Source organism: Mixophyes fleayi, chromosome 4 (genome assembly GCF_038048845.1).
Source record: "Mixophyes fleayi isolate aMixFle1 chromosome 4, aMixFle1.hap1, whole genome shotgun sequence".
In the NCBI taxonomy this organism is placed as follows: Eukaryota; Metazoa; Chordata; class Amphibia; order Anura; family Limnodynastidae; genus Mixophyes; species Mixophyes fleayi.
Window position 1 is genome coordinate 79,831,341 of NC_134405.1, and position 21,311 is coordinate 79,852,651.

A 21,311-nucleotide genomic window follows, 5' to 3' on the forward strand; every position below is an offset into this window, starting at 1 on the left:
TATGTGCATATTGTCATGCATGCCATCTCTCTACTACTATGGCAGGCGCTAGGGAATCTGTGACGCCATACAAATAATTGTTAATAATAATCGGGCATTTAAACACAATGCAAAAAAACAAAAAAAAAAACCATACGTCATAGTACTAAAAAAACATACAAAAAAAACACAAGAATGTGACATTTTAACACACACTAGAACAAGATAAAGGTTATAAGATACACCACAAGAACCAATTCAGTTCTATTTCAGAGTAGCCTCCTGTGTGGATCTTGCAGTCACAGCACTCAGATTTGCTTAAGCTGTTGTCTTGGATACAGGGAATACACCTCCCCCCACAACTAGCAGGAGCCCTGGATAAGCTCAGCTGTCACATTATCTGTGTTGGAATGTTCTATCTTTGCCATGTCCACAGGGGTGTTGCACTATTGGTGCTGTGGGAAAATAATCATTGTGTATAATCCTGAAGCTTCTGTCTTTGCACAATAGAATTGAGAAGAGGAAAGTGGGCTCTACCTCTTAAATATTCATTAACATTAGTACCGCCACAAAGTGGACTGCAGATATCCCCGAAGATGAAAAGAAAAATCCAAGAACAGTGAATGGTTTTCTTCATGGCATTTTATTTGTAAAAACTTTCTTCAGTGCAGTACAACTCTATGGTAAATGTACAAAAATCCATAATAAACCACATAGAAAGTAAGGCACACACAGCTTTTAAAGCAATTATCAGTCTATTGTTCGTATAGGACTGTGAGCCAAAGTTACCTACTGAGAGGCCATCTTTCTACACCCAAGTAGTCATGTTGCTGATTACTTTAAGTTGTTAAGAAGCAACACCAAACTCCAGCTATGTCTCCTTTATGTAAAATGCATATGTCCATAGCTCAACTAGTATGCCTACCACAGTAGCTTGTATAGAAACCAAACTGCACTCCTTGGTCACAATTCAATAAACCACTAAAATTACATTTGCATCTTCAATATTTTAGTTTATATTTAAAGCAATATTACTCATACATACATTCTTAGTGCAAAAAAATAAATGAATGAAGGATATAATTTAAGAACAAGAGTCATGCATTTTGTATTAATGAATAAAAGAAGCGGTGTGTAATCTGGATATTATTAAAGAATTTGAGCAGCATACAGCACTATGCTCTCTCCTGGGCAGTTTCCCCATAGGTCACAGCTCCTCTGGCCTGCTAGAACCAGCAGTGTTATATGAGGTATTCAGCCAGGAGAAAGCAACTGGACTTAGGAGCAATTATCCATTATCTGGAATGCTTGAGTTTATGTGGATAAGGGTTTTCCCCCTAATTTGGAGCACTGTGCCTATAATAAATTAGCACATATTGACACACACACACACTCCTCTTCATATTAATTGGTTTAGCACAGAACCTCATAATAAATGTAGGAAGAAACATGGTCACACACAGACATAATCACCAACGACGAACAACAGGAATAATTTAAGTTCTCCTTTCTGGTTCTCCCAACTTTTTAGATAGTGGGATTCCAGGTAAGACATAAGCCTGGTTAGAATAATTAAATGGAAGCCAGGACCAACAACCTTTCTTCAATTTATCATTTAACCAAGACTTTCAAAAGATTTGCAGAAGACTGTTTAGCATATTAGTAAAATAATTACTTTAAATCCATAAGTATGTATAAGTAAAATGGGGGGGGGGGGGGGGGGGGGGGGGGGGGGGAGGGTTTGATTGGGGATCTTGTAGAAAATAATAACATGCAATTACAAATAGTGCATTGATTGGCAATGCACAATGTATATTATAATACAATGTATAATATAAATGTATGAGACCATTATAAACGGCTTAGCAGCAAAGGCTATTTATTACGGAGCAGAATAGAACTAAACATCTGGACTGATCAACCCTCACTAAATACAGCGGCTTTCCATTTTAACAGCGGCTTTCCATTTTAACGGGACATGTTTCTCTAACACGGCAGATACACAGCGACTGTCAACTTTGCAAATTTGCTTTGCAGAAATGCACTGTGTAGACTGGTTGATTCATATACAGTGGAAGGGCCAGCCACAAGTAAGTCAAGTTACTTTAATCTCACCTTTCTAACCTGTATCGGATTCCATTAGTACAATTTATTTATTATATGTCGCTGCAAAAGATTCGGGAGGAAATATTGAACTTCAAATTCAATAGCAACTCTGTTAAGTAGTAGCTACTGAATAACTTACTTAACTTCATGGCTCACATTTGGAATTTTAAATTTTGGGACTTCTATAAGAACCTATGGCTTATCACAAAGTCTTGCATACAAATTGTATGTATTTATCATTTATTATTGCTGTAGCTAGGCTCATTACAATTGTAATGCGCTACTGAATCCGATGGCACTATGTAAAGAAATGTTGATGATGATAAACCCAAACAAATTTATATTCTATCATTTAAAAACAAAAAAACCCAAAACAACTGCAGGCAGACATGCTTTTCAACAATGGTAAATAATACAAGATTAGGAGTTCAGTAGAAACCAAATTTACTACCTCTATATTACTTAACCACTCCGTACCAATATGCGCAGTTGATTGAACCAGTAAATGATGGCCAGCAAAATATTGATGATATAGATGTACTGTTCATAGGCAATTAGTTACTCATGCCATTGCCAAGATGGCCATAAAGGTCATCTGGGAATAACAGGATCCCTAGCAGTCTGAAAATGAGTGGATTAACACTTACCTAAACTTGTGGGCTTGATGAGTTCATCCAGCAGGTCATAGAAGGGTAGTTTTTGCAGTTTGATGTCTGGATGAACAGGGTGGAGGTTAGATGTGAGGTGTGGGAGATCCAGTTCATGTTTGGGCCCAAGAAGGGAGACTGGAAGCATTGGGGATGCGGCGGGGTGACTGTCATATGGAAGCTGAGGAATGGAGGATGGCGAAAGGTTGGCTGGCATGGTGCTGGAGTGCACACTAGGTAGAGAAAAGTCTGCGGGTGTGAGAATTTTTAAGGGAAATCTCCGCCGGTATAATTCCTTGATTTTCATTTGTACAGCTGGACTGCAGCCTGCCTTTAACAAGTGCAGGGCTTTGGTCAAGAGTTCGTGTTTGCGACCGTGTTTGTTGCGTCCAGCGTATCCTAGAAGTACTTGCAGCTCAGAAACACGAAGGCTCATAACCATTTGCTAAAAACACAAAGACAGGATAAAGCAGTTAATGAGATGTGAAATGATATATGACCCACAGAAAGTGTTTGGCAAAACGCACCTAAGTTATGTAAGCTTATTATGTAACCAAGCACCTTCTACACTTACTGCTATCCGGTCATATACTTAAATAGAATAATCCCACTCAAAGCTAAACATGTAGTTCTCAGTGGAATATTGTAGTAAAACCAGATAACAAGCATGTATTTATCTTCAATCCTAGGATTATGCATTGCGTCCTGACAACTTGCGTTTGCTTTAATTAAAAAAGAAAAAAAAAGAAAAAAAAAAAAAAAAAAGAGTGCAAAAATAAAAACCGGTATGACTCCTTAATTCCAAATGAATTAAACACATAAAAAAAAAAAATAAAAAAAAAAAAAAAGACCCAAAACACCACCAATAAGCCTGGGAATTATTTTCAATTACAGTACAGCACCTTATGCTTACAATAATACAGAATCATACTATGCCCCTTCAAGAAAGAACACTGGGATATTTTAAAAGTGCATTTCTGAAAGCCATTACCCTTGTTTGCAGACAAATGCCAACAACCCATTTTAATAGGATACATAGATCACTGTAGGTCCATGCTTGACCAATTTATATTTAGCATAGAATGAGATTTTAGTATTAAGAATATAGACTGATAATATAAAACAATATATTCATTTACTTTTTGCCCCTTAGATTACATCACAGGTGGTTTATCAGACCAAATGTAAAACTAGACTTATGACTAGCATGTACTGGATGTGCAGGTCTACTTATCACACAATCGTCTGTAGGACAGTGTGGGAAATAAGTCTTAGTAACACTTTAGTGCCAAGGAGCAATTTAACATTTAATAGGACAGTGGTAGCATGATCATAGGCAAGAATTTCCCATGTACAAACTTGTTTTTAATCAGTTATAAAGATAAGCCTATTAAAGCCAAAAATACTGGTGCCAAGAAGTGACCAACCCTCTCTCCATCCCAAATTTGCGGCGGTTCACGGTTAGGCAGATGGGTGGAAACATCATTGACCCACATGTTCAGACAGTGTTACTTACAGTCACCAGAAAGAACGTTTTAATGTCTTGTCCAATCCAACTGTTTTCTGTTTCTTTCTTTTTTAAGGTTTGGAACATGCAGGTTGGACACAACTCATTGATGCTGGTGAAAGAGACCACTTTAGACCTCATTCCTAACATCCCATAAATAACTGCTTGGGTTCAGACCCGATGACTGAGAAGGCCATGACATAAGGTTAACATAAGTATCATGATTAACAAACCATTGGGCTACCACATATGCTTTGTGGGTAATCATGGGCACACAACTGCCGTCAGGAAAGAAATGCTGCAACAAGTGAATAGCATTGACCTTGCTTTCTAAGGGGGTGATTGCACCAAAACTATGCCAGAAAAACATGTCCCACAACAATATGGAACCACCAGAACCATCCAAAGTTGGAAACAAGAACTTAGGGCTGTAAGCATCTGACCATATCACTTTCCTCCACTGCTCAGTAGTCTATTACTTGTGTTCACTGCACCACTGACTGGAATGTGCCTTGGTAGGGGCACTGCAAACCAACTAATATACTGCTTTGTGGGGTTCTCGTCAGATCATTTTATGAAACTGGCTGCCATGGGTTGAAACTTACAGTCAACTGATCTGCAGCTGCTAGCCTGTTTTGCCTTGTCTTCCAAGTAATGCATGGATATTGCAATCTTGGAGTATACACTTCCAAACACTGTCTCTCTGCTGCTGCTGTTACATCTTAGATACTGCTGCTCCTGAAACATTAGAAAGTTGAGCAGTCTGGGACACTAATATGTGCCCCAACAATGTCCTTAGCAAACATGCATGTCCTAATTATAAGCAGACAGGTTAATTAAACTGTTCTTGATTTTTGTGGGAGAAAAAATTCCTGTTGGACTTTACCGATAAGGTTGCTACCGATATAGTTCATCACATTAAACCACCCTGTAGGTCATGAATAATTTGTATATATAAATCCATGGATGGATCATCGGATTGTTATTACTATGTGCACAAACTGCTCTTATTTATTGCTATAACTAAATTATTGAGTTGGCAGCATATATTCTTTCCTTATGAGCGTTTATAATTTCTCCATCCCCCTGGTAATTTGGTGAACCGTAGTTAGGTCATTCACTTGGACATTATTCAAGTTTACATTGCATACATCCACTTTACAGAAACCACTTGTAACACATGCAATCATTTGGACTGTACCATTTCAGCTATACATCATGCATATTATGAGAGGCCGTGTGCTGGATGCCTAGATCAAGCAACAGATATATTTAGCATTGCAAACCTAGACAAAGTTCTTGAACAATAATGTCAAGACTGTTTTAAATACCTTATGCAGTCGCGTCTTTACATTATATTGAGAAAGAGCTAAGTGACTGCAAAACACATTGAATATATTTTCATGTCCTTCTGTGTACACATGAGCATATAATATGCACACAACGTGTATATAATAGAGTAAGTAGGACTTAATAATCAGACCATTACAAGTTAAAGGAATTAATGAATATGACAGAAGTGTCCTAGAAGAAGAAAAAACTGGAGGTAAAGAAAAGGAACGTGCAAGTGTGATAAAGGTAATAACATGATTTATTATAGAAACAAAGTATCAGATATTGTGCACACTTTTGTGATCTTATGTGTAGATGGGAATCAATATTAAAATGGCAAAGTTCCAACTCCTCAGAAGAGACTTGTGTAGTAAGCAAAAATAAAGGAATACAGAGAAGTCTACATTCTCTCAGTAAAACATTAGTGTATTGCGCATCTACACAGTTTAATTTTTTTCTTTTTAGTTCAATGCTATAAATACCAGTGTATCCCTATCTGAACAGAGTGTTCTGTAACGAACATGGTGAACACTTGATAGCTTAATACTCTCCAGGTACATAACGGATGTCTACATAAACTACACTCTGGCCATTCTCACTTTATAGATGCCCACAGATCTTGACTGCTTTCATAAATATGTGTTGTTAAAAGTGGGATAAGGAGTGTGGACCATTTCTGCACACAGTTCTGCTGCCACCAGAGTGAAGGGACAGCTTAAAAATCCTATTTGACATTTTACAATTAGATGTCGACCTAATAGAACATTGAATATTGTTGTTATACAGGATAGGGTTACTATGAAAAACAGAAGAGGTAGTTGGAATTGAAAGATTGTATTAACTGAGAAAAGTTACGGAATGTTCTAAGTGAAACTTCCCACTTCTAAGAAAACTCAGGAGTGAGAAGTACATTCACCCTTCTTGAAAAATGTTTTTCCTATTTCAATAACCTGAGTGATTTGAGTATACTTGAAATTATACAAAGCTGGTGGGTAAGGCCCAGACGCTGAAAACAAACTGATCACAAAAATATACATAGTCCCCTGGGCCAAAGACCATGAGTTCTGCAATGCCCATGGCACTCGTCCAAGGTCTTCTGTATTTTTTTTTTCATTACACTTTCCTATTGGTTACCATAAAAGTGGAATCGATATATCCTTTGTCTCTTCAGTGAGAACTGCAGCAATTTCTTTTTTTGTATGTATTTTTATTAAAAATATTTTTAAAATTTTGTGTGAACGAAGAAGTTATAAGATGGCAACAAGTAATACTAAACGTCTGCCATCAGACACCATACTCACATTTGTAACCTGCATGGTTCAGATATCTACAAGTATTTAGAACACTGGAACTAGTTAAACAAGAGGGGACACATTTTACAGTTTCCTCTGAAAGGTACTATGATTTGGGCAAATTAAAAATAAATACTCAATGATCATATGCTCAATGGAAGTTTTATTAATCTCTTTATTTGTAACAGCAGTTAATACACAGCTTCACATTAAACAATAATAGTTATACAGCAGAAAACTATTGTTACCATAAAGCTACATAAAAACCCAAACAGTGAAAATGAATTGTTTATGGGCAGATTGAATTCTTCCAGGTACTCTAGTACCCCATCACGTATTCTCCTGCCACCCCTAACGAGTGCAAGGTAAAAACTGCGATGTTGCATCGCCATGGAGTGCCTTTGCGACCATTCAGAAGGCACATCACTTAGAATTCAATCAGCCCGTTAGACTTCTCTCAATCACAATTTAAGAAGTAATTGAAGAAAAGAAAGGAAGTGATCTAGACAAAGTCTCTCACCTCTTCACAATAGTATACTATTGTTAACTACACCACGCACAGAGACACTCTATACACTGAACATATATTAGATCTCCACACAGAAGAGTATTCGGAATTCTGTAAATGAGAGTCCTATTGGCAAAGTCACTTACAAGCTTGTGGTCAAACAAAGGTATCAGATAGACACAAATTGTGCATGCCACCTGGACTCCTGTCAACCTAAGGACTCTGGTTAAGGATCTGCCCGAGAGGACCCTTCACTCTATAAGTTTGAGGAAGAACGGACCTGTAACCACATAATATCCATTAAGGATCAAGCACAGTAATCGCTATACGACCCACAATCTATAGCTGATAGATTCAGCACCTACTACACTTTACTATATAATCTCCCCTTGACAACAGACTCCCCAGATATTCTTCATACCCAGATATGAGACTTTCTTCAGACTTGCTCCCTCCCCCGCCTCACTGCAGCAGAGCTCTTAATTCTAAACGCTGACATCACGATAAAAGAGATCAAAACAACCATTAAGACCCTTAGAAACTCGGCAGCTCCAGGCCCAGATGGCTTCACGGCAATCTATTATAAAAAAATTTGCCTCTGATCTGGCACCTATGCTTCTATCGCTTTTTGAAACAATTTTGAATGGTGGGTACTTTGAAAGGGACACCACCAGAGCAGGCGTTATTGTTATAGCTAAAGAGGGACGCGACCCTAGTCGCTGTGAAAGTTATCGCCCAATTTCGCTATTAAATGTGGACCTAAAGCTATTCGCCAAACTACAAGCAAACAGACTAGCCAGAGTGATTCCCGCCCTGGTCCACCCAGATCAGGTCGGTTTTATCCCTAGTCGACAAGGAGCTGACAATACTAGAAGGGCTATTGATCTAATTGAAATAGCAAACCGGGCCCGGGTCCCTGCTCTGGTGGTGTCTCTTGATGCAGAAAAGGCGTTCGACAGGGTCTCATGGCCCTTCATGAGAGCCACCTTGGGCGCAATGGAGTTCAGGGGACATTTCCTATGCGGACTAGCGTCCCTCTATCACAATCCCTCAGCTACGGTTATAGCCAATGGCGCCGCATCGTCTCCGTTTCACATTACAAATGGTACTCGACAGGGCTGCCCACTCTCCCCCTTGCTGTTCGCTCTCACAATGGAACCACTGGCGTCGCGTATACGCAGGAACCCGACAATTTCTGGGATTCAAATGGGGACGACTGATTATAAGATATCCATGTACGCAGATGATATTCTTCTTACAGTTACCAATCCCCTCTCTTCAAAAAGAACTCAATGAGTATGGCGCAGTGTCTAACTTCAAGATCAACATGGACAAATCAGAAATTCTCCCTCTTAATCTACCTCCCCACCTATTAGATACCCTGAAGAACCAAACAAATTTCCGATGGCAGCGAGATAAACTTAAATACTTGGGAATTTACTTAACGACCCATTATAATCAGATATATGCAGCTAACTTCCCTAGGCTTTTAGGCTCACTTAAGCGTGATCTTGAAAAATGGGATAAACTATATAACTCTTGGCTCGGCCGCATGGCGGCGGTAAAAATGAACCTCTTGCCACAAATTCTTTATTTGTTTCAAACACTACCTGTTTGACTACCCTCTCTTGCACTACAGACCCTCCAGAAGCAAATTACTAGATTTGTTTGGGCAGGCAAGCGACCCCGAGTAAGGGCCTGCACGCTCTTCCGACGAAATTCAGAAGAAGGAGTCGGCCTCCCAAACATCTCCAAATACTATAATGCTGCACACTTGACCCAGCTAGTCTTATTTCACTCTCCATCTTCCACTAGGCTCTGGGTAGACATTGAGGCTACCTTTTTGCAATTACTCTGGCCCTATACACTACTTTGGATATCAATCAAACATAGACCACCACTCCCGTTACTCTTATCCACCACCCGTTTTTCCCTCCAGATGTGGGACTACAGTAGCCGCACGTTTCAGCTAATAAAAAATTCGGATGCTATGTTCCCACCCCACTGTGGCACAATCCAGCTTTTCCACCAGGGCAACAACACTCCTCTTTTCCCCTCTGGTCCCGACAAGGTCTAAGATTTATTACTGACATAGCGCCCATGCGGATATTCCCCGAATTTGCTGACTTACAACGACGATATGGCATTCCCCATTACCGTTTCTATCAATACCTTCAGTTGAGACACTTATATCAATCGTTCCCAACGCTTAAGCTTATATACCAACATACACCGTTAGAAACTTTTTGCAGACGTAAATCCCTTCCTGCTGGGTTAATCTCTACTTTTTACAGTATTATGGTGGCATTTCGTCAACCTGCCAAAGATGATCGTTATGAGCTGAAGTGGGAAGAAGACCTTGGCGTCGAGCTAGAGATAGAGGAATGGGCTAAGATCAGGTCACGAGTCTCTAAGAGCTCTGTGTCCGTACCGAGGAGAACTCGTATAAGCTCTTATATAGATGGTATTTGGTCCCAACCTGCTTGAAAGCCATATATCCTGACTCCTCTAGTCAATGCTGGAGACTATGTGGGCAGGAAGGCTCATTCCAACATGTTTGGTGGTCCTGTCCGAGACTTGTGGAATTCTGGCGGAAAATTCACAATTTAATTGATAGAGTCACCGCAGTAAAACTCCCCCCCTGCCCCTCATACTCACTATTACATAGGCCTATACCGGATGTTAACAAATATACAATGGTGCTCATAGGCCATATACTTAATGTGGCTAAATGCGCAATAGCAGCAAATTGGAAACATCCAGAATCCCCATCGCTAGCTGAAATCATCAATAGAACATGGCAGACATATAGCTGTGAACACATTACAAGCATTCTCAATGATCGTCCCAATAAATTTCGTGCGATTTGGGATCCTTGGCTCGCCTCCTATGGTTCAGAACAACAAAGGCCTGATTATAATGGAAACTATTGATTATATAGCGTTAGAAGACGTTCAATATATGGTATATACATGTAATACATCTAGATGCCAGGTCAGGTGCCCCTTTTCCTTCCCCCTCTTACCACACTAACATTTCTTCCTTCCACCCCCCCCCCCCCCCCCTGTTCCCTGCTTTCTCTCTTTTCTTTACCTTTCTATGTTTTTACTTTGATTGACAAAGTTCACATCGTTCTTCTCATTTGCAAGGTACTTGTTGTTTGATCAATGTAACTTAACCTTTACACTGTTTTGAAAATTGAAAAATCTCCTTAATAGAATATGTTTTAAAAAAAAAAAGTTTGAGGAAGAGCAAAGAAAGGACTAGGCTGACTTCATCCCAAAACATGCAGCTATCTCATATTGCACCCACCAAATTACAGCCGACACTTCCCTGCTAAGTGACAGGACCGACACCTTCAAATAAAACCAAATTAGATGAAGCCAGACAAATAAATGTGAATTAACTCCTTGTGTGCACAATAGTTCACAGTTTTTACCTTGGCGGCAAGCATTCGGATTTTATTTTATTAACTGGTGGTTATGCCCTAGCCATGAGACCCCCCCCCCCTGAAACATAACCAAAAGCACTAAGGTTTGGGTCACCAATACTTGGTTCCATGCATTGGAGTGCAAGAAAACTGCACTGTACCCATGCAAGAATCCTGTTCTTGCACAAGTCGACACTAACCCAAGGTTTAACCTGTCCGTTCTAGTGTTTGGAACCCTTTCTCTTAAGGCATATTGGTAAAAAAAAAAAAAGAAAATGTCATCCTTCTGTATTTTTTAAGAAGTAGGCTGTATATTTCCCAGAGCACACAAAGTCCCCATTGGACCTTTGCCAAAGTCATTATGGCATTTGAAGCTTGAAAAGGATCTACACTTACAGTACAAGTCTAGAAGATCTGTCATTATACTGAAATTGCTTTCTGGGGGTATAAAGTTCATAATCATCAACAACTTTTAATTCCTATCCAACTAACCTGAACCAACATGCCAAAACCTTAAACAAAACTGTTGGATATGTGCTCAAGACCTTATCATTCTATGGAAGATATACCAATGAAACCGGTCCCATTCACTTGGACAGACTTTTGTCAGTGCTCTTCCGGGGGAAGCAACAGGACAATTGGCACTAACCGCATCTCTGTGGACTGAAAAAGAGATTGTGGACTAGAGCCAAAGATTTAAAAGAAAACAAACAAAAAAAAACAAAGCACGAAACACGAAAACAAAAAACATCTATAATTAGCCAGTTTCTGGCTTAAATTTTCTAGAACTCACACAGTGGAAACAGTCATTACAATGTCTCTATGGTGCCCAATGTAAATGATACATTTTATAATAAAATCACTCATATGGGGGGGGGTCATGATTTTGCACAAGGTATAAGCCAGGGGTAGGCAACCTGTGGCTCTCCAGGTGTTGTGAAACTACAAATCCCAGCATGCCTTGCCACCAATCAGCTGGTTATCTACTGGCAAAGCATTCTGGGATTTGTAGTTTCACAACACATGGAGAGCCGCAGGTTGCCTACCCCTGGTATAAGCACTTGTGTATACCTACTATTTTATTTGTGTAGCAAAAGCTTAGCTATAGTTACCAATAGACTGGTCGGGAATCTGCAATTTAACACACACAGTCATGTTAAATAGTGCCACCAGCTCTTGTATCCGTTTTACATAAAAATACATCACTTAAAAACATCTAGCCTTCACAAAGTCCTAAATGTTGATAAACAGACTTTACATTTTATTCAATTAAAATAAGCCATGTGTACTGCTTCCATAAAGAAGATTATATATATATATATATATATATATAAATGAAGCAGTAGTCCAATCTGTAGCTTTCAGGTTTAGGTTAACACAATGCTAATGAGAAGAGACATCTGCAATGATCTCAGAGAAGCAATGGTTTCTGATCAACAATCTGGAACAAATTTTAAGGCCCATTTCCAAACCATTTGAAGTCCATCATTCTACAGTGTGAAAGCTTATTTACAAATAGAGAACACTGAAGACAGTACACAATCTCTCCAGGAGTGGGTGTCTCAGCAGATTAACCCAAAGGTAAGACCATATGATGCTTCAAGAGATCGCAATTCAAGTCTGCATCCAAAGATCTACAGGCTTCTATCAACATGGTAAATTCTCACAAGTCAACTATCCGAAAGTTAATAAATAAAATACAGTATAATAAAAACAAAACTAACTCCATCACTGGAAAGAAAACGAAACACAAGACTGCTAGAATAATGTCACCTGGGCATACAAGACAAATAGTGAGTTGTTTAGTCTTCATGCATAAGGCTATTTTTAAACAAATAAAACCAAAAACAAACAGTGCATTAAGTCAAGAAAGTCATACAAATTATCAAAAACTGATGCAGATTATTTTGGGTCGCTTTGTGTAAAAACACCTGGATGTCTCGCACTCATCGGGTAAACTGAACTCGTTATTCTTCCAGACTATTTGACATAAATATGTGGAGCCTCCATCCAACAACTGAAGTTTGACTGAAAATGGATCATGCAACAGGACAATCATCCTAAACATATTACCAAATCTACAACTCAATGTTTTAGAACGGCCAATTGAAGAGCCAGAGCTAAAACCCCCATTTAGATGCTGTGGTGAGACCTTAAGATGCCTGTACATGAGCATATTCCCTCAAAACTTTAATGAACTGAAGACTTGTTGTAATGAACGGGACACAATTACTCAAGTCCAAAGTTAGAGACTGATAAAGAAGGATTACTTCAAGTTATTGCTGCTAAAGGTGGTTCTGCAAGGTATTCAATCATGGGGTGTACCTTTTCACACATGGCTGCTTCTCACGTTGGCTTACATTTGTTAAATAAATTAGATCAATATCATCCTGTGAAGAATAACCCATAACAAATTTTACTTTATCACAAGTTAGGACTAGAGGATTGTAATTTATTTAAATATGTTTTTTATATCATTACAAAATTAGCAAATAGATCCAGACTGAATTTTATCTGATAGTAATGCCTCACATGAGAGCTCTGATTTAGGTCCACTGCAACTAGAATAGTCAGTCCTTCTGAGCGGGAATACCTAATCACATGGTTATGAATCAGGGACTTCCCTTTACAAATGCTGGCACTTATTGCAAGTGACGTTCAAAACTGAACATTTGTTCATTGTATGATTAGTAGAAAAGACGACAAAAGCAGTAGCTCCTGGTCTGACGACCAGGCTTTTAGGCTGACAGGAACAGTAGCATGGATAGGAACTAGTTAGCCATCGTCTTAAGCACGACATGTCTAAATATATTGTGTATATATCTATATCAAAAGTCAAGCTGCGAAGCTTGCAATTTATAGTCAATTTGGTTCGTTGTGTTTAAGAACCATCACTAAAACAAAAGTAAATCACTGTATAGAAAAGATCTACAAACAACTATCAGAATATATATATATCTATACACACACACACACACACACCATTAGTTGTAACAATAGCTCCATATAAAAGGCACACGGCCCCAGTGCTTTCACAGAAGCAACACACATATTACACAGATATAGGCGTATCACTGAAACAGGCACAGAGGCATACATTGTTTATTTCTTTTTATTGACATCCACAGTTTCACTTACTATACATCGATAGCTGTTGCTACTGGAACCGGGACTTGCTCCGTACAGAACAGGTAGCAAATAAGATGCTCATTATCTCATTTCAGCACCTCACTGACCTGTGCAGACCCAAATGCAGCTACACAGTAAGTCATGTGACCAGAAGCAGCAATTCCTGATGTATTATACAAATAATAATAAATAAATCAAGTTGAGGTGCATTATATAATATATGTGTATTTGAGTTTATGCTTTTGCTCTTGGTTATCAGCCATTTAACACTCTCAGAGGCTGGGAGATGTGATATTCAATAGACTTAAAGTGCACATCAATTTCACAGTAAGTGAAAATTCAAAACCCCGAGTCCCACAAACATTTTCAAGTAGGACGGGGTATTTACGTGGCCTTTGCATAAAGATATATCCCTTGGGGACACTATTTAGGCAATTATTTTTTATGGGGTTCTCCTGGTAACTAGCAAAATTATTGGAGACTTGGGGCTATATTTACTAAGCTGCGTGTTTTAAAAAGTGGGGATGTTGCCTATAGCAACCAATCAGATTCTAGCTGTCATTTTGTAGCAAGTACTATATAAATGAAAGCTAGAATCTGATTGGTTGCTATAGGCAACATCCCCACTTTTTCAAACCCGCAGCTTAGTAAATCTAGCCCTTGGTGTTTGTCTGGCATTTTTCCATTAGTATCCCAACATCAAATGCTTCAAACTTCCAACACAGCCAATAGATTACTGCAATAGAAGGTCAGTGGAATAATGCAGAAGGGGACAACTACAGTTAATACGTTAATTAAAAACATGGGGCATAAACCTGGAAGGGCACTGTTGCTAAAGAGACAGCTTAAAATATAGAAATGCACAATGCATGTATACAATACGTATACTAGGGGCAAACACTTGTCCATCAAGATAGTCAGGTAATTTATGATGTACAGTAGTAAGTACCAGAAAATACTAATTGTTTTACAGGTTATTACAGGTTTTTAAGCACACCTATTAACATAGCAGCTCCAAATAAAAATAAACCAAAGCCTTTGTGGTTTATATTATTACATAAATGGTTTACTTTGTCAAAAAATCTTCAATAAATATAAACCCAAGTTATTCTAGGTATAAAACCATATGCATCTGAATAATTAGACTAAGTGAGAAAAGGGTACCATAGAGCCCAATTAACCAAAATTGCAGGGGGAAAAAAAAAAAAAAAAAAAAAAAAAAGAAGAATACTGGTTTATTTTTCCCCACAAACCAGTGATAAAGTGTGAGGAACCTCCAAACAGGGTTTTGTAAGTTGTTCTTATTCATTCACCTTTTACTTACAAAGTCATACTCCTTACATATTACGAGTCACTATACAACCAGATTATTCAGTTGATTTTACAATCTAATTTCCATGCCACAACTAAACATAGGAGTGCCAAATTAGTCAGAAACCAATTAATGTACAAGTATGTCTCCTGACTATAGGAGGAACCATATGCAAACTTCATGCAAATGGAACAAAACTCAGGGATTCAGTAATGCATATTCCTATAGGTGTCTTCAGCTCTTTCATTTATCTAAGTTTACATAATTCCTTCAACAACTGAATGACAATATCTCCATATACGGAGATGTATTGATGTCCAATTGGATGGTTTTATTCAACTGCAAATCCAGGGATGGGATTGATCAAATGTCAATCAAGACAAACAGAAAAACAAAACAAAAAAACAAAACAGGAAAAAAAAAAAAGAAAACAAAAAGCCCCTATTGCCAAACTTCTTGCAGCTTATATTTTAGTTCAAGGAACTGAAACTGCAAAGGCATTTTCTTTTGGTTGCTTAATTAGATATAGCACAGGGAATATATACACTATAAATAGTTTTAGGCCATTGCTCTGTGAAGACAGGTTATAGTCAAACGTGGAGTTGCGTCCACCACCTCATTACCTGTTCTCTTCATAGTTTTAATCATTTCTGGATAACAAGCCCAATGACTGCAATTAATGCTAAATGGTGCGATTTGGCACATGCAAAGTTAACAAATAGGTCTTCCCACTTGACACACAAAATGACAACCCTGCCAACTCATGAACAGCTCCACAGCTATGGGAGAGATAGAATTTCAAACTGGAGAGGCACACCACAAAATGAATGCAACGTACCAGTGGCTAACCACAGTGCTAGCCATAGCTCATTGGACTGGGGCTACAGCTAGCCAATAACAAGAGAGCTCTGTGTTGCATTCAGAGAAGGTGCTAAATGTCTGATGGATTATTTCAGCTATATAAAAACACAAATTCTCTACTGAGTAAAGTAGTATACTTTTTGGATACAGAATTCTAAACCAACCATCAATTAGAAATCAAACTGTGCAGGTATACAGCGGCACTTCTCAGGCTAACTCTTGGTGATCAATTGCCACAAATTTGTCTCCAATGCAGAAGACAGTGGTTGAGCCATTTACTTAGGCTTCAGTGTATTTTGGTCTCCACAAAAATGGCTACCGCTTGTATATTAGTCAGTCATGGAGAGGGACAGTAAAAGAGAAGTTAATTCACCTGATGTTCTGGCAAAACTTTATCTAGGAACTTCCCCTCAGCAGAAAGAACGAACCAGCAGTTTATTATTCAACGCCATTCTCAACATGTTGCTCAAGACCCGGGCAGGAATATGTTTTTGTTTTTATAAATAGTGTTAAAAAACCCCATCTAATATTAGGACTCAAGTTAATTTAAACCTATCAAATTTCCTAAAGGTTCAGCGGCTAGACGACCGCAGCCATTCAGTTACATTTACCATACCACCACTTCGACCACTGCTTCCAACTATACCACCAATATTTCAATGAGCGAGCGTTTGATAATTGATATACAATTTATGTGCTAGCCACACATATTACAAAGTTAATAAACATAAAATACAAGTTAATCCAACACAAACAAACATTTTGTAGTAGTCAGAATATATACAAAGCCCTTACTCTAAAACAGCCATGTTCTCAGTTCTGAACCAGTTCAGGCTCCACATTTTGTCATTCAATTGGCTTAAAAGCGGGGTGTCAAACTGGTGTTTTGGAGACTTCATGTGGCCCTCTCCCATCCGAAACTGCAACTCTTGGCCACTTCTATGACTTGCAATGAAAAGTACAGTGTAGAATAGAACAGTAATAGAATACATTAATTTCTTAAATTACTACAAAAGGAAGCAAAAAACAGGTTAGTATGCCTTTAAAAGCAGAAAGTCTGGTGTGCATAGGGAAAACTTTTTCCCACGCAAGCATCACTAGTCTAACTACACAAAATATGAAGATTATGCATTGCTGGCCATACAAGTTCCAATACCTTTGTAGCAGAGAGTAGGCTTGAACAGAATAAAAAGGGAGTCTAATAATTACACCTAATTACAAATCTGCTTGCTATAGCAGTTATTACAATGCAAGTTTAATTTTCCTTCATGTCAGTAAGCCAATAATCCATTTTGGACACTGCTTAAATGTTTTCTAACCAACTGCACAGATGGATAACAGAGCTCAAACAATCTTCTTGTAGCTGATGGCGTATAGTTTTACTTAACATAAGTTAAATAACCTCTCCAAATCAAAGAAAAGTCTATGCTGTGTGCACATAAACCAACTCTACAAGCTATCACTCATACATATTGGGGGAAGATTTAATTACTTGTGAAGTGCCGCCCAACATCGCCTCGATGTCCAGCTGTGCACTGTGCTGGCTAATACAGTGCAAAAATCTCTGTTCGTTTTCCTTCGTACCGCTATGCAATGTGAGGCAAAACGAGTAAACACTCCAATGCGAAGTGTCTCTGCTGACTGTACCGGAGACACATCGCGTTACCTCGAGCCCATTTTAATCTGCCCCATTGTGTACAGGTAGTTGGGGCTGCTATATCGGGAAGAGAACGGGCTTTTAAGAGCGAAAAACATGAAAATGTTTTCATGGCTATCATTTGCAGCATAAAGTCAAGTGTTCCCTTAATAAAACATGCAATGACAGATCTCTCAAAGCAAGTAAACCATTGCTGGAAGTTTACAGGAGCCGACTAAAAAGTAACTGCAACCACCTAACATTTGTAAGTCATTTTTTGCTGATGTTAATGGATGTACATACGCCCTGCATTCAGGAGGAAGGGAAACTGTATTCTGCACAATGTGGACTCCCTCCAAGTCATTTTACAAAAAGTTACTAGACTAGCCAGTGAGTGGGGCATGCAAGTAGATTTAAGCACCAAATGAGGAGCATGAGGGGAATTTTGGACTACATGTAGGATCTGAGGGCTTGTTGTGGATTGAGGGCATGCAGGGGCATTTTATGGCAAAGGGAAGTCTAAAGTACATGTATGGTCATTTTGGGATGCGTGATGTGAGTGTTTGGAGGCCATTTTGGGGCTTTTCTTTTCCCCACCAAAATTAAAATGAAAAATGTTTCATAGTTTTAAAAAGATTGTGTCCTGTAGACAATATTCTAAAACTAAAATATCAATTTTAAGCTTATTTATCATTTGAGAACCCCATATATTTAGGTTCACTCCTCCATGGAGTCCTTTGGCTGGAGCTCCCCTGTCTCCCTAGGATCCCACAGTTACAGACTTCAGCCTTGGAAAATCTGCACTGACCATAAGGAAAGAAGAGAATGGTCAATGAACAATAGGCTGAACGTTTTAACTCATGATCTGCATGTATACAGTAAACAGGGGTCCAAATTGAACAGAAACTTCAGCCAATTACATAATGAGTCAGATTTAGGCTACATTGTGGGAGTCCACCTACAAGAGCCTTGCAGAGCAGTCAGTTCTTACAAAGGCTTGATACATTCAATCAGCCCGACTACCTAGGGAATAAACCACACCATCAGCTAATGAGCAGTCATGTAGTTATCTATTGTTTGCACAAAAGTAACATGCCACAGAAACCAATGGTCTGTAGTCTAGAAAATGACAGGAGCTGTAGGCTCCATCAATAGTAAAAAATGGACAGAACGTTGTGCCATTTTTTTTTCCTGTGCAAAACAGGTAACAATGTATTTTCTTAGAGCACAGCAGCAGAGTATAAACATCGCTGGTAATTTGAACCAAACTGCAATGGTCCCATATATTGCGATTGGTTGAAGACATTATCTAACAACCCGAATGACCGTTTGTCTGAGTTCACTGACCAGGACTGTCAGAGAGATATAATAGGCCATTCTGAATGAAAATTGGCCAATGAACCTACATGTCTAACCAGCATTAAAATAAATAGGTGAAGATTTGTGAGCAGTCACAATTACTAATAAACATCCTTAACACAAAGTAACGGGCTGGTGGAACAAAACAGGCAATGACGATTCTGCCATTTCAAATCAAACTGTAGAAAATGCACTTAACACTAAATTAATATCAGGCCATTGTGTCAGTTTGCAATGGAACAGTCTAGGCTTCTAATTTTAAAAAGAAAATCTACACAATTTACCTGTAAAACTGCCTATAACATTTTGTTCAAATATTGTTTCACAATTCCCATAAGTCTTATTTAGTCACGATAATTTGACCACTAGATGGCACTATTCAAATGGCATGTATTAAAACAAGACATATACAACTACAATTGCACAATAAGTGCAAATGTATTGACAAAATGTATCATGCACATATTAATAAAATAAACAATTTCTTAGTGCAACAACATCCCACACAAGGCTTTGGCAAATTATGGCCAACAAGCTGTTATACAACTACAAGGCTAAGCAAGTCTCCGGCATGCTGGTATTTACAACAGCAGCTGGAGTGCCACATGCTGCCCTGTTTTGTTACAAACTTTAATAATGGGGGAGAACAAAAAAACTCTTTACATGCAAAAATGTTCACCTATTTTTTGTGTAAGTTGTGTGTGCAAAGTTTTGGACTGGCTCTGCTATAAGATACATCTGTCAAATCAATGCAAACACATTCAACCACATTAGAACCTCTTTCCAAAACACATTGATACTTGACAACTGGCTACAAAACAGGACATTTGCACCACAAATAATCTGTACACTTCCAATATTATAATCAGCCATGTTCTTACCACTTACAGAGATAATAGCATTTGGCAAATTGCCAATAATCTAAAGGCACATTATAGCAAAACCAGCATTTAAAGAAACTGGACTATTTATATAACAGTTATTTACTTGAGACATGTAGGACAGTAGACTAACATACCAAGTAATATCAAGAATGAAAATGCAATTTGTGAAAGATAAATGTGATGACCATTTATTTCCCCATTTGTCATTCTGTCTATAAGTATCCAAGTGCACATAATTTACTGTACCATGTCAAGCCCTAGTCTACTTTAAACATCTATTTAACAAGAGGGCACAGCTAAGCAAGATTATATGTTCTAATCACAACACGATATTAGGCATTAAACACGTTTTACAGGAGAACATCGAAGGGTTATATACCAGTATAGAAACAGTAAATACTTATTAAAAAACAAAACATGGGATAAGAACAGCCCTGCACATCACATCATTATCTAATGCAACTAATACTAAACCTCAGTATCTTCCCAATTAAGTAATATCAACAACGATCTTCCCAATACAGAAACACCACCGGGGACCTAGACAAGTGTAAGCCGTGTACACTGCTGCAGAGCGGTGTATGTGTGACCGGCGGTACACACAGGGTACGGCAGGTGAGGGGGCAGGAGCTGGGGGCAGATGGGCAGGCAGGGGGCACATGGGCAGTACCCCCCCGGTGACAGACAGAGGATGCTCACCTCTCATGTAACCACACAGCGCCGGGCATCAGCACCGCTCTATCTCCCTCACCCATCCTCCCACCACACCGCCCGTGCTGCTCGGAGATAGCACTGCCCACTCCTCTCCCTGCGGTCACCCACCCCAGCCCCCTCCCCCTGGGTAACAATAACAGCGGCGACCCCGCTCCTGCACACACAGACCGCCCGGCTCCTCCGCGCCTCTACACCCGGCCTTTCCCAGCACACCGATCCATCTGCCCACCCCGACCGGTATCGAAGACTCCCCCGCACCGAAGGCAGGGCGGGATCCCGGTCCCGCAATTCCAGCTGCGCTTTACCTTCAGTTCCGCACTGTCCGCCATCTTGCCGCTCTGCGCGCAGGCGTAATGAACCCGCCGCGACGTGGCTCCGACACGTCTGTGATGTAAGCACGTCGTGTTTGAATAAAGGCGCCAATGTGAGGGCTGGTCACGTGGTGGAGGGGGAGGCGTGTGTTGGTCCCGGTAACAGGGGATCGCTGGTCGGTGTGGCGAACAGCTCGCCTGCTCCCCGTCCGCACCCTCTTCCCCTTCTGCTGTATTAGACTGTCATGTCGTGCATAGAAAGCGCCAGAATCATCCATTCCCTTGTTAGCTTGATCCAGGTCTG

The 21,311-nt window shown here is 39.3% G+C and overlaps 1 protein-coding gene across 7 annotated transcripts in view; it reads right to left on the reverse strand.

Moving 5' to 3' along the window:
• Positions 1–21,084, reverse strand: part of PIAS1 (protein inhibitor of activated STAT 1) — a 46,172-nt gene extending 25,088 nt beyond the window's left edge. Inside the window, exons 1-3 of one of the 7 annotated variants that reach the window (XM_075207570.1) lie at positions 21,002–21,035; positions 16,899–17,048; positions 2,733–3,177 (exon numbers count right to left, since the gene is read on the reverse strand). In XM_075207570.1, the coding sequence (XP_075063671.1) occupies positions 2,733–3,174 (442 nt within the window). In that variant the 5' untranslated portion in view covers positions 3,175–3,177; positions 16,899–17,048; positions 21,002–21,035. The other 6 variants (XM_075207573.1, XM_075207571.1, XM_075207572.1 and 3 more) reach the window with 6 other exon arrangements.
• Positions 21,085–21,311: the final 227 nt, after the last annotated feature.